Genomic DNA, 27,595 nt, shown 5'->3' with positions numbered 1-27,595 from the left:
AAATAATATTGTAGAACTGAAATCTCTGCCATTGACGAAAGTCATAAGTTAGTTATTTAAACAGAGACCTGGCTGAAAATTGCATTTCAAATGTATTTTCAGAGGATTATTTACTGAAATTCACTCAGGTCCTTTTGATCAGCTCTGTGTTTCTGAAGGGAAATCTGCCACTTACTTTCAGTGTCTTCTTCAGTAACACACCATTGGCTTAGAGAGACCCAAGTGCCTGGTGATACAATAGTCAAAAAGTACATCTCCAGTATCTGCAGTCCTCACTTTCTCCTGGTGATACAATAGGTCAGTGTACCTTGTCTACTGTTGCGCAAAGACAATTTAGTTCTACCCAGAGAGTGAGCGCACATTTTACTGACTTAAGACAAAATGTAGAAAACAGCACTGAATGTAGAGGCACAAAGTAAAAGTAACAATCAATTGATCAACTCCCTACAAATGTCCAAACACTTACAAAAAGATTCAGGGCAGATAAATCGAATTTTGTAATCTTTACAGTTGCCATCTTCTTGGTTTGCATTCATACAAGTAAAGCCATTCAATATGCTGCACCTGTGTAACACAAACACATGCGCATGTTAATGCAATTGGTAAAACAGCCATTTTTATGAAACAAAATGAGAATGTCAAAGTCAAAAGGACAAAATCATTATTTACTCAGGGATATTGTCTCCAGTGCTTCCAGCTGAATCTCCTGCTGTAGTCTCCACTTCGCAGGCGATGGGGTCACTGCAGATCTGCTCAGGATAGTCTTTACGAAGACTCACAAGGTCCTCAGAATCACCTTTGCCTGATGGGTCATTGCGATCAAACCACTGAGTTTTGCAGCTGCCTAATTTAAGACATAATAACCAGTGACTTTATTTGTAATACTTTGAAAGGCACATGAAAATGATGTTTAAATGAAATATAAATAATATGATAAGATGTTGGGTGGAAAATAGAAAAGGAAAACGTTTAGTTATTGAACAGAGAAATTCAATTGAATCATAATTGGTTCAAACATTATTGATGAGAGAACCTGCTGATCTGACTTCATTCCGGGGACAGGCATGGCCGAGTCCTGTGCAATATTCATGGAACAGTTTTTAAAGGAATAGTGGATCATGGAACCTCTGAGGCAAGCTAAGTTTAGGAAGTTAAGTTCAAGATAACCTTTATGCCATCTATGGCAAACCAGAAGACCATAAGATATCAGAGCAGAATTAGGTCACTCAGCCTATTGAAGCTGGTCTGTCATTTAATTATGGCTAATATGCTTCTTAGCTTCATTCCCCTGCCTTCTCCTCATAACTTTTGATCTCCTTTCTAATCAATCTAATTTTTTCTCTATCTTAAATACACTCAATGTCTTGGCAACAGCCCTCTGCAACAATGAGTTCCATACATTCACCACCCTCTGGCTGAAGAAATGACCCATTCACTTCCCATGGCCTATTATTCCCTGAATGCCAGTCTATATCCTTCCATGCCCTTTAAATAGGCTCAGAGTCATAGAGTTATAAAGCGCAGAAATAAAGCTTTCAGTCCAACTCATTCATGCTGACCAGATATCCGAAGTTAACCTAGTCCCATTTGCCACCATTTGGCCTATGTCCTGCCTTTTAAATTTTGTAATTATATCAGTCTCCCCTACTTCCTCTGGCAGCTCATTCCATACTCACACCATTCTCGGAGTGAAAAAGTTGCCCCTTAGGTCCCATTTATATTTTTCCCTTCTCACCTCACCTTTTGCCATCTAGTTTTGGACTAACCTATTTGGGAAAACGACATAGAACAGTATAGCACAGGAACAGGGCCTTTGGCCGAACATGACGCTAAATTAAACTAATCCATTCTGCCTACCCTTAGTCCACATCCCTCTATTCCTTGCATATTTATGTGCTTATCTAAAAGCCCCTTAAACACCTATTCTATCTGCCTCTACCATAATCCCTGGCATTACATTCCAGATAACTACCACTCTCTGTGGAAAGGATTTGCTCCTCACATCTCCTTTGAACTTTCCTCCTCTCACCAGAATTGAATGCAATATTCTAAGGGTATTCTAACCAAAATCTTACAAAGTTGCAAATTGACATCCTGAATTTTATACTCAACGTCTCAACCAATAAAGACAAGCATGCCATATGTCTTCTTTACTACCGTATCTACTCACATGGCCACTTTAGGGAGCTATGGACTTGAACCCCAAGGTTCCTCAGTTCATCAATGCTGTTCAGGGTCCTACCATTAACTGTACACGTTTCCTCAACATTTGATCTCTTAACTGATGGGTGTGCACGTCACAATTAAAGTCCATCTGCCATTTCTCTGCCCATATCTGCAACTAATCTATATGAGGGATCTTGTTGGGAGCCTTCCTAAAATCCATGTAGACAACATCCACTGCTCTACCCTCATCGATCACTTTGCCACTTCCTCAAAAAATTCTCTTTAACCCTACTTACCAAGATCATTTCATGACCCCTCCGCCCCCTTTTAATTTCCTGCTTGAGTTCTTTCCTGCTTTGTTTATATTCCTCATGGCCCTGATCGATATTAGCTTCCTAAACCTTACGTAAGCTTTCTCCCTTTTAATTAAATTCACAACCTCCCTGGGTATCCAAGGGCCCTTACCTTGCCATCCTAGTCCTTCATTCTTATTGGAACATGCCAGTCCTGAACTCTGATCAGTAGGTCTTTAAACAATTCCCATATGTCAAATGTGGACTCACCCAAAACAGCTGCTCCCAATTTACTCTCCCTAATTCCTGCCCACTACTGACATAATTTGTCCTCCCCCAATTCAGTACCTTCCCACAAGGTCCTGACTTATCCTTATTCATAGCTTTCTTAAAACCTATATGATTAAATTAGATTAGATTCCCTACATGGAATCAGGACCTACGGTCCAACAAGTCCCAACTCTCCAATGAGAATCCACCCAGACCCATTCCCTTAACCTCTATTTACCCCTAACAAATTAGGTGCAATTTAGCGTGGCCAATCCTCCTGACCTGCACATTGTTGAATTGTGGGAGGAAACCGGATCACCCGGAGGAAACCAGAGCACCCAGAGGAAACCCACACAGACACGGGGAGAATATCAAACTCAACAGAGGCAGTCGCCCAAAGCGGAAATTGAACCCTTGTCCCTGGCGCTGTAAGGCAGCAGTGCCACCGTGCCACCCTGGCTATTCACGCTATCTGTGCCCCTCATAATTTTATAAACCTCGATACAGTCACCCTTCAGCCACTGACACTCAAGGAAAAATAGCCCCAGTCTATTCAGCCTCTCCAACCCTGGCAACATCCTTGTAAATCTTTTCTGCACCCTTTCCAGTTTAACACCAACAGCGTCCTACAGCAGGGAGACCAGAATTGAATGCAGTATTCCAAAAATTACCTAATCAATGTCCTGTCCAGCCAGAACATGACATCCCAACTGTTATACTCAATGACCTGACCCAAGTCAAAGTATACCAAACATCATCTTCTTGACTCTATCTACCTGCGATTCCACCTTCAAAGAAGTATGAACGTGCACCCCAAGATCTTATGTCATAACATCTCTGATCAGGTTGATTAGAATTTTGTTTCAAAAAGGTGGTGCACTCAAGAAAGAGTGAGGGTAGGAAGAGAAAAAGAAAAGATATGAAAAGATGGGCTGAATGGTCTTCTTCTGCATCTACATCTTATGGCAGAAGATTTGAACAAAAACCTCAAGGCATTGCAATTACACCAAAGGGAAGTCATTGTATTATTTATTTGTGGGAAGTCAGGAAAATTAATTTGGTTGCCAACAGTACTTCAAAAATGGAAAATATGAAGAAAATACATAGTCTTTTAGAACAAAGAACATAGAACAATACAGCGCAGAACAGGCCCTCAATGTTGCACTGACCTGTGAACTATTCTCAGCTCGTCCACCTACACTACCCCAAAATCATCCATGTGCTTATCTAAGGATTGTTTAAATCTCCCTAATGTGGCTGAGTTGACTACATTAGCAGATAGGGCATTCCACGCCCTTACCACTCTCTGCGTAAAAAAACCTGCCTCTGACATCTGTCTTAAATCTATCACCCCTCAATTTGTAGTTATGCCCCCTCGTACACGCTGACATCATCATCCTAGGAAAAAGACTTTCACGGTCAACCCCTATCTAATCCTCTGATCATCTTGTATGTCTCTATCCAATCCCCTCTTAGCTTTCTTCTTTCCAATGAGAACAGACCCAAGTCTCTCAGTCTTTCCTCATAAGACCTTCCCTCCAGACCAGGCAACATCCTGGTAAATCTCCTCTGCACCTTTTCCAATGCTTACACATCCTTCCCGAAACATGGGGACCAGAACTGTACACAATATTTCAAGTGTGGCCGCACTAGCGTTTTGTATAGTTGCAGCATGATATTGCGGCTCCGGAACTCAATCCCTCTACCAATGGAAACCGAACACACCGTATGCCTTCTTAACAGCACTATCCACCTGGGTGACAACTTTCAGGGATCTATGTACATGGACTCCAAACTCCCTCTGCACATCCACACTACCAGGAATCTTTCCATCAACCCAATACTCTGCCTTCCTGTTATTCTTCTCAAAGTGCATCACCTCACATTTAGCTGCATTGAACTTCTCTGCCACCTCTCAGCCCAATTCTGCAGTTTATCCAAGTCCCCCTGTAACCTGCAACATTCTTCCACACTGTCCACTACTCCACCGACTTTAGTGTCGTCTGCAAATTTACTAATCCACCACCTATGCCTATGTCAAAGTCATTTATAAAAATGACAAACAGCAGTGGTCCTAAAACAGACCCTTGTGGCACACCACTAGTAACTGGACTCCAGGCTGATTATGTTCCATCAACCACCACTCGCTGCCTTCTTTCAGAAAGCCAGTATCTAATCCAAACTGCTAAATCACCCTCAATTCCATGCCTCTGCATTTTCTCCAACAGCCTACCATGTGGAACCATATCAAAGGCTTTACTGAAGCCCATGTATACCACGTCAACTGTCCTACCCTCATCTACATGCTTGGTCACCTTCTCAAAAAACACTTTCTTTCTTGACTTGTGAATGTATCCATTGAAGAGATGCGGCTTCATGCTGTATAGTACTTACATTTAGTACATTCTTTGCTGCTTCTGCTTCAGCTCTGCTATCAAATGTAACACAGCCAAATGGCTGTTCTGTGGTTAACAAATTATGCACTGTACAGAGCAAGAATAGGATGAACAAGAAATTTGAAAGAGCCAGTCGTTCATCCATCACTATTGACCTACTGCAAGTCAGTACAAGTATCAATCACCCAATCCTTTTAAGGTAGCAGAATCAATAAAGATTTAATAGATCTTACCCTTCTGCAAGTAGACCATGTGCAATTGACAGAAAAGATCCTGGGGCTCAGATACAAAGAATCACTGAATTCAGACAAAAATGCATACATTCCTGAGTATAATGTGTAAATGAACATAAAAAAGACTGGCATGAGGGCCCATTAAGGTAGGGTATAGTTTGGAATCTGGGCATGAGAAGCCATTGAGATGATGGGTAAAGGTATATGATATGTCAGGATGGAGAATGATGAATGTCTGGGTGTGAGCAGTGAGGGCGAGAGAAGGCATTTTATCATTGCTGTGGGACTTAGACCCAGTTGTACTGAGTTAAACCTTTTAAACAGCTTACTTACTACCCACAGCATCTGGTGGTTGTGTCAGAATTTTTTCCCAGGTTGGCTGGCCCAAATGCAAGCCATGCTCTAGCAGTGTAGATCATTCCTCCACACCCACTTTCTGCTGCAGTGGGTGTGTGAAGCTCAGGGGTTTTCCCAAATTTGTGTTACCTGCCTCAAGGATGAAAATCCAGGCAATGTTTCATTGGCAAACTGCCAGCAATATCTACCAAGGCACATTGATGGTGACAAATGCTTTGACAAAAAAAAATGTCGGTAGTGATACACTCAATGGAATGACTGTTAGACATGGTTAAAACCTAGGAACTAAATGGTGAGATTAGAAAGCAAAATTGGATATGTCAAGTCATTTGCTGGGTTTAAATACCCCCAAAATAAATGTTTTACCTATGCCATGCAGCCTTATTAGTGCCAGTCGCACAGGAAATGAGCATCACATGACTCTTTGATACCAGTCTCAGCATACTGAACATCTCAAGGTCCTGAATGTACAGTATCTCACCACTGCAAGCACAGTATTATCTCAGTGAATGAAGCCATCCAGATACTATTTAACAACCAACTGAACACTACTAATTTTAGACATTGCTGCACTCAGACAGCTGGATGGTTAGTTTGCAATGCAGAGTGATGCAAATAGCATGGGTTCAACTTTTGTACAGACTGAGATTACCATCTCAACCTCTCCCCTTGTCTGAGGTATGATGACCCCCAAGTTAAACCACCATCAGTCTCTGCAATGTGACAACAACCCAGTAATCCTCTGGGACAATGGCGACTTTACTTTCTCATTTTATGAGCATTCAAGGTTGTGAAACTTATCCTCATCAATGGCATGCAAAAGGCAGGTAATAAATTTGAATCTGACATTTCACTTCTCCATTTTATATTACTCATAAACTCAGGAACAGGAGCAGGCCATTCAGTCCTTCGAACCTGCTTCACCAATTTAGATCATGGCTGACCATCTCCTCAAAGCCATTTCCCACACTGTCTCCATATCTCGCATGTCATTAATTGCTACAAACCTTTGGATTTCTGTCCAGAATCTGCTTAACAACTGAACTTCCATAATCAACTGAAGCACAGCAAATACAGGCTTTGAAATTATTGCCAATTTTTAAAAAATCTTTAATCCAAGTAAAAATGTCAGCGAGGCTAGGAAATAAATATCTAAGAAAGAGTTTGAACTTTTGCCAGTGAGTTTTGATGGAAGGAAGATTTAACATAAAACAGTACAGTACAGAACAGGCCCTTCATCCCTTGATGCTGTGCTAAACTTTTATCCTATTGAAAAGGTCAAACTAACTTACATACCCTACATTTTACTAACCAAGAGTCACTTAGGTATCCCTAATGTTTCTGACTCTACTACCACTGCTAGCAGTGCATTCCATGCAATCTCAATGTTCTGTGTAAAGAACCTACCTCTGACATCTCCCTTAAACCTTCCTCCAAACACCTTAAAATTATGCCCTCTCGTGACAGACATTTCTGCTCTGGGAAAAAGTCTCCTCTCGACTCTGATCTTCAGCATTTGCTGTCCTCACTTTCTCCAATGAGAAAAGCCCTAGTTCCCTCAACCTTTCTTCCTCAGCCATGCCCTCCAGCCCAGGCAACATCCTGGCAAATCTCCTCTGCACCGTTTAAAGTTCCCACATACTTCTGATAATGAGGCGACCAGAACTGAACACAATATTCCAAGTGTGGTCTAACCAGGACTTTATAGAGCTGCAGCATAACGTCATGGCTCTTAAACTCAATCTCCCTCCTAATGAAAGTCAATACACCATTCAGCTTCTTAATAACTTTATCAACTTGGATGGCAACTTTTGAGGGATCTATCAATGTGGACACTAAGATCCCTCTATCCCTCCACGCTGCCTTTAATCCTGTAATGTGTATTCAAATTTGATCTTCCAAAATGAATCACTTCACACAATTCCAAGTTGAACCCTATCTGCCACTTCTCAGCCCAGCTCTGCATTCTGTCAATGTCTCGTGGCAACCTACAATAGCCTCCCAAACTATCCACAACACCACCAACCTTCGTCTCATTTGCAAATGTACTAACCCACCCTTCCACTTTCTCATCCGAGTCATTTATAAAAATCATCAAGAGCAGAGGTCCCAGAGATCCTTGTGGAACACCATTGGTCACCAAGCAGAATGCTTTCCATCGACTACCACCCTCTTCTCCATTCTGACTGTATACCACTGTTCTGTCATCTCTTCTGTGTCTGTCCTGCTGGTGGGGCAGGACATATCTAGGGATGAAGAAAGTGAGGGATGGTGACTGTGGTGGCTGGGATATTGTCTGTCAGATATGATTCCGTGAGTATGATTATGTCAGACTATTAAAATAACAATAGATAAAAGCAAATTACTGCGGATGCTGTTAAAGAGAAAATGCTGGAAAATCTCAGCAAGTCTGGCAGCATCTGTAAGGACAGAAAATAGCTGACATTTCGAGTCTAACTGACCCGTTATCAAACTCCTTACGGATGCTGCCAGACTTGCTGAGATTTTCCAGCATTTTCTCTTTTTTGGTATGTCAGACTATTGCCTTGTCTGAGGCAGTTCTCCCAGTTTTGGCACGAGCTCCACATGTTACTCAGGAGGATTTTGCAGGGTCAACAGGGCTGTTTTTGCTGTTGTCTACTCTGATACCCAGGTTGAGGCCAGGTTTTCCATCTGGTTTTGTTTCTTTGTTGAGACTTTGTGACAATTGATACAACTGAGTGGCTTGCTTAGCCACTTCAGAGGACAGTTAAGAGTGGTCTGGAGTGACATATAAGCCGTACCAGATAAGGATGGCAGATTTCCTTCCCTGAAGGACATGGGTGAACCAGATGGGTTTTTCCAAACTTGAAGACATGGTATTAATTCCAAATTTTATTTATTGAATTCAAATTCCACCACCTGCCATGGTGGGATTTGTCCCCAGAATATTAGCTGAGTGTCTGGATTAACAGTCTAGCAATAATGTTAGCTGATTGAATTGAGACCTAGTTGAAAATTAAAGAACTTGTCTGTTGAATATTTCATTTGTTGACGCTCTCTTGAGCCCTGATGGATCCTTATCTCTGGAGGGAAATGTTCTATCTACAGTTGAAGCCTCGAGTGGTGTAGTCAACAGTTAAAATAAACTGTGAGCACTCGGTCCTAGTGCCTGTCAATGATGTGATTTAGTGCAAGTTATTTCCAAACGTTACTTAAAAATAAACTAACACAGGTCAATTCCACACTGATTGAATCCAAATTTATCTTAAACATCCTGCAAAATTATAACATTAAATCTCAAACCATTTGTTACAAAGTGGAAAGCAGCATAAAGCATCTTTGATAAATGTCCAGTACTTACAAAAAGATTCAGGGCAGGTAAATCGTATTTTGTAATCTTCACATTTGCCATCCTGTTGGTCCTTATTTGTGCAAATAAATCCAGAAGAAACACTGCACCTTTAGTGTAGGAAAGGAATAACGTAACTGCTAAAATAATTCATTCATTTTAAAATAAAATCAGTTTCAAATTCAGATGGGAGAAATCATTTACTCAGTGATGTTGTCCCCGGAGCTTGATTCTAAAATTCCTGATGTCGTCTCCACTTCACAAGTAGTCGGGTTACTGCAGATTTGATTAGGATACGCTTTTCTTAGATTTACAAGATCTTCATAATCACCATTACCTGATGGGTCATCACGGTCAAACCACTGAGTTTTGCAGTTGCCTGGTTTAAGGAGTAAAAGAAATTCTGTATTGTTAGCAATAATTTTAAAGATGGATTTGAAGTCTATAACCGCGTGTTTGCAGCATAGAAAGTGGAATGTTTATTAAATGGGCTCCATCCAGCTGTTATCCTGGCTTTACAGAAATTAAATGGAAGCAGAATTAGTTTCAGCAAGTACTATTTGAGAGAACATATCAAACGAGGAAAATGGCAAGATGCTAGCTGTAGAAGAATACTATTTATTTTTTACATATCATCATTATAAGAGGGATACAACACGTTTTTATACTTTTAGTATACAATGTACCAGATATTCTTTAGGGTATTTGATCAAAACACTTTTTGCTCTTCAGAACACATTTTTTGCCATCACTGTACAAGAAGGACGGGTTGCATCTGGACTGGAAGGGGACCAATATCCTGGGTGGAAGTTTTGCTCGAGTAGTTCGAGAGAGTTTAAACTAGTATGGCAGGGGGGTGGGAACCTGAGCTGTATACCGGAGGTGAGAGTTGATGCAGATGAGGCAATAGCAAGAGGTAGACCAGCTAGTGGGAAGGACTTCCGTGGCAAGGAACCAAGGTATCAGTTATAGTGTGTTTGCTTTAACGCAAGGAGTATCAGGAATAAAAGTGACGAACTTAGAGCATGGATCAGTATTTGGTGCTATGATGCTGTGGCCATAACAGAGACATGGGTTTCTCAGGGGCAGGAATGGTTGCTGGATGTTCCAGGGTTTAGAGCATTTAAAAAGAATAGGGAGGGGGGAAAAAGGGGAGGGGGTGTAGCACTACTAATCAGAGAGGGTATCACAGCTACAGAAGCTTCCATTGTTGAGGAAGATCTGCCTACCAAGTCAGTATGGGTGGAAATTAGGAACAGCAAGGGAGCAGTCACCTCTTTAGGGGTTTACTACAGGCCCCCTAATAGCAGCAGGGAGATGGAAGAAAGCATAGCTCGGCAGATTTTGGAAAAGTGTCGACGTAGTAGGGTTGTTGTAGTGGGTGACTTTAACTTCCCCAATATTGATTGGAACCTCCTTCGAGCAGAAGATTTGAATGGAGCTGTTTTTGTAAGGTGTGTTCAGGAGAGTTTCCTAACTCAGTATGTTGACAGGCCGACGAGGGGAGAGGCCATTCTAGACTTGGTGCTCGGAAACGAGCCAGGGCAGGTATCAGATCTTGTGGTGGGAGAGCATTTTGGTGATAGTGACCACAACTGCCTCACATTCTACATAGCCATGGAGAAGGAGCAGATTAGGCAAAATGGGAGGATATTTAATTGGGGAAGAGGAAACTATGATGCGATTAGACATGAGTTAGGAAGCATGGATTGGGAGCAATTGTTCCATGGTAAAGGCACGATAGACATGTGGAGACTGTTTAAGGAACAGTTGTTGCAAGTGATGAATAAATATGTCCCTCTGAGACAGGCAAGAAGTGGTAAGATAAAGGAACCTTGGATGACAAGAGTGGTGGAGCTTCTCGTCAAAAGGAAAAAGGTAGTTTACGTAAGGTGGAGGTAGCTAGGGTCAAGCTCAGCTCTACAGGATTACAGGCAGGCAAGGAAGGAGCTTAAAATGGTCTGAGGAGAGCCAGGAGGGGGCACGAGAAAGGCTTGGCAGAACAGATTAGGGAGAACACAAAGGCATTTTACACTTATGTGAGGAATAAGAGAATGGTCAAAGAAAGAGTAGGCCCAATCAGGGATAGCATAGGGAATTTGTGTGTGGAGTCTGAGGAGGTAGGGGAAGCCCTAAATGAGTTTTTTGCTTCTGTCTTTACGAAAGAAACAAACTTTGTAGTGAATGAAACCTTTGAAGAGCGGGTGTACATGCTGAAATGGATAGAGATAGAGGAAGCTGATGTGCTGAAAATTTTGTCACACATTAAGATTGACAAGTCGCCAGGCCCGGGCCAGATTTGTCCTCGGCTACTTTGGGAAACGAGAAATGCAATTGCTTCGCCACTTGCCAAGATCTCTTCATCCTCGCTCTCCACTGGAGTCGTACCCGAGGACTGGAGAGAGGCAAATGTAATTCCTCTCTTCAAGAAAGGAAATAGGGAAATCCCCGGCAATTACAGACCAGTAAGTCTCACGTCTGTCGTCTGCAAGGTGTTAGAAAGGATTCTGAGGGATAGGATTATGACCATCTGGAAGAACATGGCTTGATTAAATGCAATCAACATGGCTTTGTGAGGGGCAGGTCATGCCTCACAAACCTTATCGAGTTCTTTGAGGATGTGACTAGACAAGTTGAGGAGGGTCGAGCTGTGGATGTGGTGTATATGGACTTCAGCAAGGCATTTGATAAGGTTCCCCATGGTAGGCTCATTCAGAAGGTCAGGAGGAATGGGATTCAGGGGAACATAGCTGTCTGGATACAGAATTGGCTGGCCAACAGAAGACAGCGAGTGGTAGTAGAAGGAAACTATTCTGCCTGGAAGTCTGTGGTGAGTGGTGTTCCACAAGGCTCTGTCCTTGGGCCTCTATTGTTTGTAATTTTTATTATTGACTTGGATGAGGGGATTGAAGGATGGGTCAGCAAGTTTGCAGATGACACAAAGGTTGGAGGTGTCGTTGACAGTATAGAGGGCTGTTGTAGGCTGCAGCGGGACATTGACAGGATGCAGAGATGGGCTGAGAGGTGGCAGATGGAGTTCAACCTGGATAAATGCGAGGTGATGCATTTTGGAAGGTCGAATTTGAAAGCTGAGTACAGGATTAAGGATAGGATTCTTGGTAGTGTGGAGGAACAGAGGGATGTTGGGGTGCAGGTACATAGATCCCTTAAAATGGCCACCCAAATGGACAGGGTTGTTAAGAAAGCATATGGTGTTTTGGCTTTCATTAACAGGGGTATTGAGTTTAGGAGTCGTGAAATCTTGTTGCAGCTCTATAAAACTTTGGTTAGACCGCACATGGAATACTGCATCCAGTTCTGGTCGCCCTATTATAAGAAAGATGTGGATGCTTTGGAGCGGGTTCAGAGGAGGTTTACCAGGATGCTGCCTGGACTGGAGAGCTTATCTTATGAGGAGAGGTTGACTGAGCTCGGACTTTTTTCATTGGAGAAAAGGAGGAGAAGAGGGTACCTAATTGAGGTATACAAGGTAATGAGAGGAATAGATAGAGTCGATAGCCAGAGACTATTTCCCAGGGCAGAAATGACTAACACAAGGGGTCATAGTTTTAAGCTGGTTGGAGGAAAGTATAGAGGGGATGTCAGAGACGGGTTCTTTACACAGAGTTGTGAGAGCATGGAATGCGTTGCCAGCAGCAGTTGTGGAGGCAGGGTCATTGGGGATATTTAAGAGATTCCTCGACATACACATGGTCACAGAAATTTGAGGGTGCATACATGAGGATCAGTGGTCAGCACAACATCGTGGGCTGAAGGGCCTGTTCTGTGCTGTACTGTTCTATGTTCTATGTTCTACTTGCAGGAAAAATTAAAACACAGGTCATTTTATGGTTCCTTGATTAGCTTTTCTTTAAAGCGTTCAAGTGGGCATAAAAATTCTATGTAACTGTTTTACACAAATGAGTGAATTTCTTCTCATGTCCAGGCTAATCCCACCTTTACCTCTATAACCACACCTGTAGTGATTGGAACCAGGTTGACCTCATCGACTACGAGATCATTGATTGGGGTTGTTAACCTGGGCTCATCAGGAAAGCCCTGGCATTGCCCCTAAAGAGAAGGGCACTGCTTGGCACTAGCCACTCCGGTGTTTCTTTTCTTGCTGGTGGCAGAATGTCAATAAAGTTTTCTGCCCATGTTGTTCTTCAATCTGTCCTATACTTCCACTCACATGACATGGGTGCTGGGCAGGGGTTTACTCAAAAAGAGACAAAAAGGAAAGAAAATAAAAAAAATATAACCAGGAGATTAGATCTCTTCAGTTCAAGAAAAAAAACAAGCGATGAGACTGTTCAGGCGAATGACTCCAAGCTGGCCATTCACAGTCAGTGTTCCTGTTGTTTTTAACTGATTCCTAAACTGGCTGATCTACACTACCAGTTTACTACTGTTTTTCCTTTTTGAGGACTGATTTCTGAGGTGGCTGACCACATTGTCAGTGTGTTACTGTTGTAGTTCAGTTCTCACCAGGGAACTGTTGTCTCACTGGCTGGTCGAAGTCTGTGTGTTACTCATTTTTGTTTTCTTTTGAGAAGACTACGGTGATTTTGTTGCAAGGCATAGCCCTTGCACTCTGGCTTTTAGTGTCTGCACTTCCTTTTTTGGCACGTGCCTACACTTGTGGTGTTTTGACTATGTTCCTGTGAGGTAAAAACAATGACTGCAGATACTGGAAACCAGATTCTGGATCAGTGGTGCTGGAAGAGCACAGCAATTCAGGCAGCATCCGACGAGCAGCAAAATCGACGTTTCGGGCAAAAGCCCTTCATCAGGAATAAAGGCAGAGAGCCTGAAGCGTGGAGAGATAAGCTAGAGGAGGGTGGGGGTGGGGAGAAAGTAGCATAGAGTACAATAGGGGAGTGGGGGAGAAGATGAAGGTGATAGGTCAGGGAGGAGAGGGTAGAGTGGATAGGTGGAAAAGGAGCTAGGCAGGTCGGACAAGTCCGGACAGGTCAAGGGGACAGTGCGGGCTGGAAGTTTGAAACTAGGATGAGGTGGGGGAAGGGGAAATGAGGAAGCTGTTGAAGTCCACATTGATGCCCTGGGGTTGAAGTGTTCCGAGACAGAAGATGAGGCGTTCTTCTTCCAGGCGTCTGGTGGTGAGGGAGCGGCGGTGAAGGAGGCCCAGCACCTTCATATCCTCGGCAGAGTGGGAGGGGGAGTTGAAATGTTGGGCCACGGGGCGGTTTGGTTGATTGGTGCAGGTGTCTCGGAGATGTTCCCTAAAGCGCTCTGCTAGGAGGCGCCCAGTCTCCCCAATGTAGAGGAGACCGCATCGGGAGCAACGGATACAATAAATGATATTAGTGGATGTGCAGGTAAAACATTGATGGATGTGGAAGGCTCCTTTAGGGCCTTGGATAGAGGTGAGGGAGGAGGTGTGGGCACAGGTTTTACAGTTCCTGCGGTGGCAGGGGAAAGTGCCAGGATAGGAGGGTGGGTCGTGGGGGGGGCGTGGACCTGACCAGGTAGTCACGGAGGGAACGGTCTTTGCGGAAGGCGCAAAGGGGTGGGGAGGGAAATATACCCCTGGTGGTGGGGTCTTTTTGGAGGTGGCGGAAATGTCGGCGGATGATTTGGTTTATGCGAAGGTTGGTAGAGTGGAAGGTGAGCACCAGGGTCGTTCTGTCCTTGTTACAGTTGGAGGGGTGGGGTCTGAGGGCGGAGGTGCGGGATGTGGACGAGATGCATTGGAGGGCATCTTTAACCATGTGGGAAGGGAAATTGCGGTCTCTAAAGAAGGAGGCCATCTGGTGTGTTCTATGGTGGAACTGGTCCTCCTGGGAGAAGATACGGCAGAGGCGAAGGAATTGGGAATACGGGATGGCATTTTTGTAAGCGGTAGGGTGGGAAGACGTGTAATCCAGGTAGCTGTGGGAGTCAGTGGGTTTGTAAAAAATGTCAGTGTCAAGTCGGTCATCACTAATGAAGATGGAGAGGTCCAGGAAGGGGAGGGAGGTGTCAGAGATGGTTCTGAGAGTCAACTGCACCATTACAAATGAACTCTGGCTCTGTGATTGGGCCTGGACCTCTGTGGATTGACCAGGCCTCTGTGGAAATTGAACACTTGTATACGTGTGCTGTGAGGTGAACATTTCCTGTATACTGGAGTGGACTCTGCCTTTGGAAGTGGACTGAGCCCCGAGGAGTCAAATGCACCATTACAATGAACTGCATCTGAGTGGGCCTGGTCCTTTGTGGATAGACCAGGCCTCCTCTGTGGAGGCCAAACACCTGTGTGTGTACTGTGGGGTGTGTATTTGCTGCCTTCGAGAGTGTACTCTGCCTTTGGGTGTGGACTTTGTTTCTAGTAATGGACTCAACTTTTGCTTTGATGATCGGTTTTATCATCTGCACTGTGTCTTGTGTGTCCCTGTGCCTGGCAGGCCTTACTGTGAGCCAGAAGGTTCACAGATCATTCTGAAAGCCATCAGTCCGAGAGTTGGTGGGTGGGTAGGCCGTCCCATGAATCAGAAAATGATTAGGCCATCCTGAGAGACTGAAGGTGGGTAGACCATCCCAATGCCACTCGCCCTGAAAGCCAAAAGGTGAGTAGGCCATCTTGAGCACCGTCATTCCGAGGAAGGAGCGAGACAGGCTGTCCTAGAGGTTGTTGAAAGGTGCATTACAGTGGACCAAGAGCAGGAAGGTGCATAGGGACAGGCCGAGGGCTGGAAGAGGTATAAGCCATCCTGAGTGCTGTTGTTCCAGGGAGGTATAGGGATGGGTTGTTCTAGAGGTGGCCAGAAGGTGTATTAGCGCGATCCACAGGTGGGATGGTGCATTGAGGTGGGTGAGAGATGGATGGTGATAAGGGGCCTAATGAGAAACGGAAGGCAGGTAGGCTGTTCTCAGCATTGTCGTCCCAAGAAGGTACTGGGATGGACTGTCCCAGAGGTGGCTGGAAGGTGTGTCAGGGCAGACCGAGAACCAGAATGGGTGTCGAGGCAGGCCACTCTGTGGCTGGAAAGGTGGGAGGGGCGGTTCATTTGCTGGTTTGCCAGGGATGTCTGAGTTTCATGCACTGTTTTATTGTTTGATTGATCAGACTGTTTTCTATGTGTTCCTTTTTGGTAAGATGAGGTGGGATTTGAGGTTCATCCGCATCTCACTGCCAAGTGGTTGACAGTGGTGTTTGTGGTTTGGCCTGGCTGCCCCTTTCCCCTGTAAATGCTGTTCCTTGTAAACTGCTGTTTATTGTTCATTGTTGACTGTTTGTTTGTATTTTGCACCATTTTATAAAATGAAAAAATATACATGTAACTAGGAAATTAAATCCCCTCAGTTCAAGAAAAAAAAACAGGAAATGAGACTGTTCAGGTGACTGACTGAGCTGGCTGGCCACACAGCCAATGTGCTTCAGCGAGGAGAACTCATTTCTGTACTGGTTGAGTTGTGGCCAGTGTGTACTGTTGTTTGTTTATTTGTTTGAACTGGTTCCTGAAATGACTGGTGAAATGGAGAGTGGTGCTGTTGGAGACACCTGTGAGTTCCAGGATGACTTGAAAACGTGATCTGGCCTTGTTGGTTTGTGGGTTATGCCCTGTCCAATCTCCTGTGTGTGGACCATGCTTCCGCAGGTGGAGTCTGCTCTCGTGAGTGAACTTTGCTTCTGTGCATGAATTTGGTTGTGCGTGTGGACTTCCTTTTGCATAAGAAACCTTCTCTTGTTTGTGGACTCTGCCTTCAAGCATGGATTCTGCCTGGGTGTTGGGAATTTCTATCGTGTGAGGATTTTGTAAACTCTGTTACTGTATGCGGGCCTTGTAATTGATTGTGTTTGGAGTTTTGTGTGTGTAGGTGGGTAGTCAGTGGTTAGAAGTTGGCTGGGGCCCGTGAGGTGCTGGGGACTCGATGGCCCTTAGCCAGCTCATGCGATAGAAGTTAGTGTAGCCGACAACTGACCTGGAGAAATGCCAGCCGGAATGGACTACTCTGTCCGTGAGATGGCCGAGAGCTGAAGGATTGACGACCGGCCTGGGGGAAAGCGCCATGAGGAGGCATCTGCTAGTACATGGGGTTGGCCGGGTGTCAAGCAGCTGACAGCATGCTCATAGGAAATCTGGCTAAGGGAGGGTCAGCCAGTACTTGAGCTAGCTGGGGGCCGGAGGATCGATGACGAACCTGGGAGGAAAGCAGGCTGAGAGAGGCCTGTCCATACGCAGGGTGGGTGGGGCCAGACAATTGATAGCATGCTCGCAGGAAAGCCGGTATAGCAGGCCAATCAGTATGTGGGGAGGTTGAGACAAGCAGCCAACAGCGGCCCATAGGCAGAGCAACTGGGGAAGACCAGTCACTATACGGGTGGGGCTGGGAGCCGGTCAGCCAATGGCCATTTGGTAGGAAAGCTGGCCAGGTGAAAGGGTCAGTCAGTACAAGGGGGGCAGCCAGATGTTGGAAGGCCGACGGAAAGCAGGTTGGAGGTGGTTTTGTTAGTATGCGGGTTGACTGGAAGCCAGGAGGCCAACGACCGCCCTGGAGGAAAGTGGGCCTGGAAAGGGCCGGGCAGTATGTGGGACGACTGGAGACCAGAAGGCTGACAACTGGTTCGTAGGAAAGCGGGTGAGGAGTGGTCCAGTCAGTACGAGGGGCAGCTGGTTGGCCAACAAACACCCCAGATTATAGCAGGTCTAGGGAGAGTCAGTCAGTACGCAGGACAGCTGAAAACTGGAAGGTCGATGGCTGTCTCACAGGAAAGTTAGCCAAGGATAGTCTGATCATTATGTGGTATGGACCGGTGTCAGGAGATGTGTAGCCTACCTGGGGAGTGGAGGGTGTCGGAGGAGTTCAGTTATGTAGTCAGTGTTTTTCATTGTTGAATGCTGTTTTTGGCTATGTTGTCTTTTGCAGACTGTTTTCTTTAATACCTAGTATAGGCGATATGTAAAGTGTTTGTAATAATTGTATACTGTGGGCTTTTGCCTGTTGCAAACTTTGCTCTTAGGGGCTGAAATGAACTCTTTTTATGGACTTTGGTCATTGTGGTATCTTTTAAAAGGACAGTGACCTGCGTAAAAACTCTGTTTTATATACCATTGTTTGTTCTGAGAGATTTAGGATGCCTTATAGTTGCTTCCCTAATTCTCTTGTGCATTGTAACTTGTTGTATTGTATTTTGCATAACTTTGAATTTAAAAAATAACAACCAGGAAATTAGATCTCCTCAGTTTAAGAAAAAAAAGACAATACTGTTCAGGCAATTGCCTCCGAGTTGGCTGGCCACATATAAAGGGCCACATAGCAATAGCACAAAACAAAGAACATTATAGCACAGGAACAGGCCCTTTGGCCCTCCAAGCCTGCACTGATCCATATCCTCTATCTAAACCTGCCGCTATTTTCTAAGCATCTGTACCCTTTGCTCCTTGCCCATTCATGTATCTGTCTAGATACATCTTAAATGATGCTATTGTTCCCGCCCCTACCACCTTCGCTGGCAATGCATCCAGGCACCCACTATCTGTGCGTGAAGAACTTTGCACGTATATTTCCCTTAAACTTATCCCCTCTCACACTGAACTCATGACCGCGAGTAATTGAGTCCTCTACTCAGGGAAAAAGTTTCCTGCTATCCACCCAGTCCACACCCCTCATGATTTTGTAGGCCTCAATCAGGTTCCCCCTCAACCTCCTTCTTTCCAATGAAATTAGTCCTAATTTACCCAACTTCTCCTCATAGCTAGCACCTTCCATACCAAGCAACATCCTGGTGAACTTCCTCTGCACCCTCTCCAAAACATCCACATCCTTCTGGTAATGTGGTGACAAGAACTGTATGCAGTATGCCAAATGTGGCCAAACCAAAGTCTTATACAGTTGTGACATGACCTGCCAACCCTTGTACTCGTCTGATGAAGGAAAGCATGCTATATGCCTTCTTGACCACTCTACTGGCCTGCGTTGCCACCTTCAGGGAACAATGGACCTGAACACCCAGATCTCTCTGTACATCAATTTTCCCCAGGACTTTTCCATTTACTGTATAGTTCGCTCCGGAAATTCATCTTCCAAAATGCATCACCTTGCATTTGTCCGGATTGAATTTCATCTGCTATTTCTCTGCCCAACTCTCCAATCTATCTATATTCTGCTGTATTCTCTGACAGTCCCCTTCACTAACTGCTCCTCCACCAATCTTAGTGTCATCTGCAAACTTGCTAATGAGGCAACCTACACCTTCCTCAAAATCACTTATGTATATCACAAACAACAGTGGTCCCAGCACGGATCCTTGTGGGACACCACTGGTCACAGGTCTCCATTTTGAGAAGCTCCCTTTCACTACCACTCTCGGTCTCCTGTTGCCCAACCAGTTCTCTGTCCTTCTAGCTAGAACACCCTGGACCCCATGCGACTTTACCTGCTTCATCAGCCTACCATGGGGAACCTTATCAAACACCTAACTAAGGTCCATGTATATGACATCTACATCCCTTCCATCATCAATCAACTTTGTCACCTCTTCAAAGAATTCTATTAGGTTTGGTAAGACATGACTTTCTCTGCACAAAAACATGCTGCCTATCACTGATAAGCCCATTTTCTTTCAAATGGGTATATATCCAATCCCTAGTATCTTCTCCAGTAGCTTCCCTACCACTAACATCAGGGTCACCGATCCCTAATTACCTAGAGTATCTCTGCTACCCTTCTTAAACAAGGGGACAACAATAGCAATTCTCCAGTCCTTCGGGACCTCCCCCATGTTCAAAGATGCTGCAAAGATATCTGTTAAAGCCACAGCTATTTCCTCTCTCACTTCCCTCAGTAACTGGGATGGATCCCATCCGGACCTGGGGACTTGTCCACCTTAATGCCGTTTAGAATACACAACATTTCCTCCCTCCTTATGCCGACTTGACCTAGAGTAATCAAATATCTATCCCTAACCTCAATAACTGCCATTTCCCTCTCCTCGGTGAATACCGATGCAAAGTACTCATTAAGAATCTCACCCATTTTCTCTGACTCCACACATACCTTTCCTACTTTATCCTTGAGTGGACCAACCCTTCCCTAGTTACCCTCTTGCTTCTTATATATAAATAAAAGACTTTGGGGTTTTCCTTAACCCTGTTGGCTAAGGGTATCTCATGACCCCTTTTAGCTCTCTTAATTCCTCATTTCAGATTGGCTCTACATTCCTGATATTCTTCCAACGCTTTGTCTGTCTCTGCACAGTTATTTCACACCAAAAATAGATCAGCTGATTGCAGCTTGTGGAACCTTGCTGTGTTCTAGGTGACCATCACATTTCTGACATCAGAACACATACTGCACTTTGCAAAGCATTAAAATAAAAAAAAGCACTATGGTCACTGGCTTTTGTTTGCAAAGCATTAATTGGTTCTAAAGCAATTTGTGAAATGCACTTTTTCATGCAAAATTATTTTTTCCTTCAAATTCATACCTTCAGAAAACCAAAGTAAGTGCACTTATGCTATTGGTCAAACAAATGAGACCGATTAAATCGCTTTCAGACAGATTCAAACAGCAACCATGGGAAACGATGATCATTCCATTCAATTTTTGAGATGAAAACCTCAACACACTTGAATGATAACATTCAAAATCCAGCTATCAGACAGCTGTAACAGAAATATTGAATAATACAGTGGAAATACATTGCTTTTTCATTAACATAGACCTAGTTTAAATTTGGGGCCTGAGCTTTAACTTTCCAAAGAATATTTTTGAATGTGCCTATGGGGTCTACTGATTCTAAATGGTCCAAGTTTATCTTCCTGCAATTTTCCTGCTGACAGTGCAGTTCTGGTGATACCAGCAGCCTGGCTTAACAAAAGGTGTCACTGGAAGTTAAATCTTTCAAGATTAAAGATATTCAGTAAAACTAGGGAAGGAAAGAGGAATGGGTGAGATAATTAAGTAAAATATCATAGTACTGAAATGAGAGCATGTCCTGAGGAGTGAAGGACAGATTCTAATGTTAGGAAGCAGCAAGCATTACACCTCAGGTTCAATTTTATAGGTCACCAACATACACAGAAGAATAATTGCAGGGAAATTACAGAAAGATGCAAAAACAATAGTGTATTGATCACACAGGCATTTAAAACATTTATACACTGGGAAAGTGATTGTGTAAAACATTAAGAGTTTTAGAGGAAACCTTCAAGACCATCAATAATATCCTTGCTGGCACAAAATTCACTAAAGAGGAGGAAGACAATAAACAACCATTCCTAGACGTTGTAATAGAGCAAACAGCCAATGTGGAACTTCAAACCAGTGCCTACAGGAACACAACACATATAGACCAAATATTGAGCTACAGATGCAATCATCCCAACACCCACAAACGGAGCTGCATTAGAATATTATTCCAACGAGCCATCACATGCTGCATCACAGAGAAACTACAAAGAGCAGAGGAAAATCACCTATACAGTGTATTCAAAAAGAATGGGTACCTAATGAACACAGTTCGCTGATTTCTCAGCAACAAACCCAAACAAACAGACAAAATAAGTCCAGAAACCCTAGTCACTCTCCCCTACATCAAAGACATCTCAGAAATGACTGCCAGACTACTCAGATCCCTTGGCATCATGATAGCCCACAAACCCACCCACACTCTAATACAGCAGCTAATGAACTTGAACGACCCCATACAGACAACATGCAAGACTAATGTCATTTACAAAGTACTGTGCAAGAACTGTAACAAACATTAATTTGGACAAACAGGCAGAAAACTAGCCACCAGGAGACATGAACATCAACCAGCTACAAAAAGATGTGATCCACTCTCACTAGTATCTTTACATACAAATAAGGAAGGACACCACTTCGACTGGGTGCCCCACATCCATCCTAGGACAAGGCAAACTGAGACACACGCAAGAATTCCTAGAAGCATGACACTCCAACCAGAACGCTATCAGCAAAAAAATGACTTGGATTCCATTTATCACCCTCTGAGGAAAAGAACTGGAAATGACACCACACAGGAAATAACATCACCAACCCAACAAAACCTAAACACATAACTAAAAAGCGGACCATACTTCCAGTGCTTCACCGGGGGCTCACTGATGATGTTACCTAGTATGGTAATGAAAGATCTGAAAACGAACCTTCCAGCTCAGTGAGCAAACTTACATCCAGAACCTCAACCTGAGCTGCAAATCTTCTCAAAACTTGCTAACATCAAGCGTGTCTGGATGTTCAGGAAAATTTTCTAGAACACAATATTTCCAGCCCAAAGAAAGTAGAGAAGCAGAGAATATTGAATTTTAAATAAAAACAGAAAATACTGGAAAAATTCACTGAATGTGCTCCTAAGGATTGAGGTCAATGAAGTAGATGAAGTGTCAGTTGAAAATTTCTTAAGATTGTAATATTAGAAAATCTGGTTAGCCATGAAAAAGGACATGAAGTAATTGGATGTAACAGTGCAAGACTGGAGGCAGGCCAAATGTTTTTGCTGATTCTTATCCTTGATGACAACTGAAATTGTTAGCAACTTGTAATTCCACAACCAACCGTCAGGTTAATTGCTTTTCAGCTGAAATGCAAAAATGCTTTTCTTTAACTGTCCAATTTCCTTCTCACCTGCAGTTCATAAGCTAATATTCACAAAGAACATTCAACGATGTTTCAAACAAAGCTGAAGTGTCACCAGATGAGTCATCTTTTAACTGGCTGCTTCACTTGGCCAAGTATGATTGGTGGCCTGTTACACGACCCACTTTATGAGTCACCTAGTTTAACTGATATTGATCCATCCCACATAGAGAAAGATGATCCCATTCTGACTGAGTTAATTTGTTAGTGTCCCTTTTATGATCAAACATATGAGGAAAAGAACTATGCTGAATAGCATTAGTTATTACTCAGGGTTCAACTTATTTTAAGGAATAAATCCTGATCAAACTCTCAAACGTCCAACTGAAATCTGAAGCAAAAACAGAAAGTGCTTGAAATACTCAGAGTTTCTGGCAGAACCTGTCGAGAGAGAAGCAATGAGATTTTGAGAGTTTTTTTGTTACTGTACTGGTGAAAGAAAAGGCAGTGTACGATGGAAAGTAGATTCAACAATAGTTTATTGGTGCCAATAAAGGAAGACTTTCAGTCATCATCACAATGCATGATGAGATTTCTCAGATGTGAAACTGTGGACTTTGAAAATGTTACATCTGTATTTATATGAAATATGTTAGAATTGAGGTTAAAGTCGAGAGTAGAACTTTTTAATGGAATGTGGGCATCGCTGATGGGCATAAAATTTGCTGCCCATCTCTAATTTTCATTTAAGAGGCCAGTTAAAAGTCAACCACATTGCTATGGATCTAGAGTCACATGTAGGACAGAACAGGATAAGGATGGTGATTTTCTTTCCTAAAAGACATTGTGAATCAGATAGATTGCATGGAAAATGATGGAAAAAGATAAAGGGTGTGGAGGATTGTGCAAAGGTCATCAAAGTTTTGAAAACAAGTCATAGGACAGACAGCATGAAAGGGTTCAGGAATCTAACTTCAAGCAGAGCAGATAAGGGGACAATTACGAGAAAGGGGAAGTCAGTGCAGAACTGAGGGTGTTGTACTTAAATGCACACAGAAACTGAAACAAGACAAATGAGCTTGTAGGGCAGATTGAATTTGGCAGTTTGATATTTGGGTAACATTGAGGCATAGCTGCATGAGGATTAGGGCTGGAAACTAAATATCAAACTATACATGCTTTATGAAAAAGATTTACAAGGATGTTGCCAGGGTTGGAGGGTTTGAGCAATAGGGAGAGGCTGAATAGGCTGGGGCTGTTCTCCCTGGAGCGTCAGAGGCTAAGAGGTGACCTTATAAAGGTTTACAAAATCATGACGGGCATGGATAGGGTTAATACACAAGGTTTTTTCCCTGGGGTGAGGGAGTCCAGAACAAGAGGGCGAGACGGGAAAGATTTCAAAGGGACCTCACACAGAAGGTGGTGCATGTATGGAATGAGCTGCCAGAGGAAGTGATGGAGGCTAGTACAATTAGAACATTTAAAAGACATCTGGATGGGTAATTAAATAGGAAAGGTTTAGAGGGATATGGGCCAAATGCTGGCAAACGTGACTAGATTAATTTAGGATATCTGGTTGGCATGGAGGAGTTGGACCAAAAGGTCTGTTTTCGTGCTGTACATCTCTATAACTCTGACTCGGTGACAGGCAGATGGACATAAGGGGATGGACTGCCTTATTGGTAACATATTAAATTAAATCAATGGCAAGATGTGACAGAGAGTTGGAAGGCGCGAAGGATCAAAAAGTACTACCCTGATGGGTGCTATATGTAGGTCTCCAAGTAGTAGTCAGGGTGTGGGATAGAAAACAGATCAGGAGATAGAAAAGGCATGTAAGAAGACACTATTGCAATGATCATGGGGAATTTCAATACGCAGGCGGATTGGGAAAATCAAGTTGGTAGCAGATCCCAAGAAAAGGAATTCATAGAATGTCTATAAAATGTTTTCTTGGAGCAACTTGTAGTGGATTCTATTAGGGAACAGGCAACTTTAGATTTAGTGATGTATAATGAAGCAGACTTGATTAGGAAGCACAAGGTGAAGGAGCCCATCGCAGCAATAATCATAATATGATTGAATTCACACTGCTGTTTGAGACAAAAGCTGGATTCAGCTGTAATGGTGTTATAATTGAATAAAGGTAACTACAAAGACATGAGGGAGGAGCTAACCAGAGTTGATTAAAAGGGGAGCCTAGCAGAGAAGACAGTGGAGCAGAAATGACAGGAGTTATCTGAGCATAATTTGGGAGGTGCAGCAGATGTTGTTCCAAGGAAGAAGAAACGCACTAAAAGGAGGATAGGAAACCAGAGCTGACAAGGGAAGTGAGGGACAGCGTAAAAACAAAAGAAAATGTACACAATGTAGTGAAGATTAGTGGGAAGCCTCCAGATTGAGAAGCCTTTATAAACCAGGAGAGGATAGTTAATAAAGCAATAGGATAGGAGAAGATGAAATACAATGATATGCCAGCTGGCAATATAAAAGAAGATTGAAAGAGTTTTTTTGGATATCCAGTAAGTAAGAGAGAGGTAAGAGTGCACATTAGACTCCTGGAAAATGAGACTGAAGAAAGTAGTAATGGGGAAAAAGAAATGGGAGAGGAACTTAAGTACTTTGCATCAATTTTCACAGTGGAAGACATCAGTAGATACAGGAAATTCAAGAGAGTTGGGTGCAGGGGTGACTGTAGTGATCATCAAGAGAGTTGGGTGCTGTGGAAGCTGCAAGGTGTGAAGGTGGACTATACCCCAATGCCTGAAAGATATAACAGCGCAGATTGTGGAGGCATTGGTGATGATCTTTCAGGAATGACTGGAGCCTGGGATGGTTCCAAGGATTGGCAAATGGCTAATGTAGCATCCTGTTTAGAACATAGAACAATTTCTGCTGTGCCTCCTGAATTATTCTTAGATAACTCCTGTCGTTGCTGCTCCACCATCTTCTCTGCTAGGCCCACGTCCAATCAATTCTGGTCAGCTTCTCTCTCTCCAGTTTTTGTAGCTACCTTGATTCAATTGTAACATCTCTTCAATCACCTTAAAATTATGACCCCTCATGACAGACCTTCCTGCCCTGGGGAAAGTCTCTATCCACTCTAGCTATGCCTCTCATTACCTTGTATACCTCAACCAAATCACTTCTCTTCCTTCTCTCCATTGTAAAAAAACCTGAGCTCACTCAACCTCACTTCATAAGACAAGCCCTCCAATCTAGGCAGCTTCCTGGTAAATCTCCTCTGCACCCTCTCTAAAGCATCTACATCCTTCCTATAATGAGATGACCAGAACTGGACACAATATTCTAAGTGTAGTCAAACCAGGGTTCTATAGAGCTACAGCAAAACCTCGCGACTCTGAAACACAATCCCCCGTTAATGAAAGCCAAAACACCATATACCTTCTTCCCAACTCTATCAACTTGAAAGTCAACTTTGAGGGATCTATGTACATGGATCCCAAGATCCCCCTGTTCCTCCAGACTACCAAGAATCCTGCCTTTAACCCTGTATTCAACATTCAAATTCTACCTTCCAAAATAAATAACTTCACATTTATCCAGGTTGAACTCCATCTGGCACTTCTCAGCCCAGCTCTGCATCCTGTCAATGTCATGTTGTAGCCTGCAACAACCCTCAATGCTATCTACAACACCAGTGACTGTATGCAAATTGCCAACTTTCCCTGTATCCCATACCTCCTAACTTACTGAATGAGCCTATCGTGGGGAACCTTATCAAATAGCTTACTGAAATTCATATAGACCACATCCACTGTACGACCTTCATCTGTCTTATCACATCCTCAAAGAACTCAATGCGGCTTGTGAGGCATGAACCTGCCCCTTAGCTGCAGATTATCTTTAACCAAACTATGTTTTTTCAAATAGTCATAAATCCTAGCTCTCTAAATCCTTTTCAGTACTTTGCTTCCAACAGACGTAAGACTGACTGGCCTGTAATTTCCAGGGATTTCCCTATTCCCTTTCTTGAACAGAGGAAGAACATTCACCTCCCTCCAATCATCCAGTATTACTCCAGTGGAGACTGAGAATGCAAAGATCATCGCATGCAAAGGCACAGCAATCTCATTCCTCGCTTCCCATAGTAACCTTGGATAGATCTGGACCGGCCCTGGGGACTTATCTACCTTGATGTTTCCCAAAATTTCCAGTTAAAAAATCACCCAACATCAGGTTATAGTCCAACAGGTTTATGTGGAAGCATTAGCTTTCAAGGCACTGCCTCTTCATCAGGTGGATGGGTTATCACCATCCAACATTGGCACCTCCAGCATATCCACTTCCTTAATATCAATCTGTTCAAGCTTATTAACCTGGTCCACAGTGTGATCACTATCAACAAGCTCCCTCTCTCCAGTGAATGCTGAAGCAAAAAACTCAAGTAAGACCTCCCCTACCTCTTCAGACTCCAGGCACAAGTTCCCTCCACTATCCCTGACTGGTCCTATCCTCTCTCTGATCATTATCTTATTACTCACAAGTGTAGAAGACCTTCGGGTTTTCCTAAACCTTCTAGCCATGGTTTTCTCATGCCCCCTCCTAGCTGTCAGTCCATTTTGAGTTCTTTCCTAGCTACCCTGTAATCCCCTAAAGCTGTGCCTTATTTCCTCAGCCTTAAGTAAGCTTCCTTCTTCCTTTTGATGGGAAGCTCCTCTGCTCTTGTCATCCAAGGCTCCTTCACCTTACCATTTCTTGCCTGTCTCAGTGGGACCAAGTTATCCAACACTCACAGCAAGTGTTCCTTAAACAGCCTCCACATTTCTGTTGTGCATTTCCCATAGAACAATTGTTCCCAATTTATACTCCACAGCTCCTGTCTAACAGCAGTATAATTTCCCTTCCCCCAATTAAATACCTTCCCATACTGTATGCTCCTATCCCTCTCCATGGCTATGGTAAAGGTGAAGCAGTTGTGGTCACTGTCACTGAAATGCTCTCCCACCAAGAGATATGACACCTGGCCTGGCTCGTTAC

General features: G+C 43.5%; 1 protein-coding gene across 1 annotated transcript in view; it reads right to left on the bottom strand.

The window, feature by feature from the left end:
* Window positions 1-27,595, bottom strand: part of muc5.7 (mucin5.7) — a gene marked incomplete at its 3' end in the record, with an annotated part of 92,472 nt that overhangs the window by 38,326 nt on the left and 26,551 nt on the right. The window contains exons 5-8 of the mRNA XM_087980179.1: window positions 9,251-9,425; window positions 9,059-9,156; window positions 670-844; window positions 467-564 (exon numbers count right to left, since the gene is read on the bottom strand). Of these exons, the coding sequence (XP_087836305.1) occupies window positions 467-564; window positions 670-844; window positions 9,059-9,156; window positions 9,251-9,425 (546 nt within the window). The remainder of the gene's footprint in view (window positions 1-466; window positions 565-669; window positions 845-9,058; window positions 9,157-9,250; window positions 9,426-27,595) is intronic.

Source organism: Chiloscyllium plagiosum, unplaced genomic scaffold, assembly GCF_037043375.1.
Source record: "Chiloscyllium plagiosum isolate Xiang-an unplaced genomic scaffold, Cpla_swu_hap1 HiC_scaffold_37, whole genome shotgun sequence".
NCBI classification, from domain to species: Eukaryota; Metazoa; Chordata; class Chondrichthyes; order Orectolobiformes; family Hemiscylliidae; genus Chiloscyllium; species Chiloscyllium plagiosum.
Note: the sequence above shows the minus strand (reverse complement) of the source record. Positions and strands in the feature narration are given on the sequence as shown.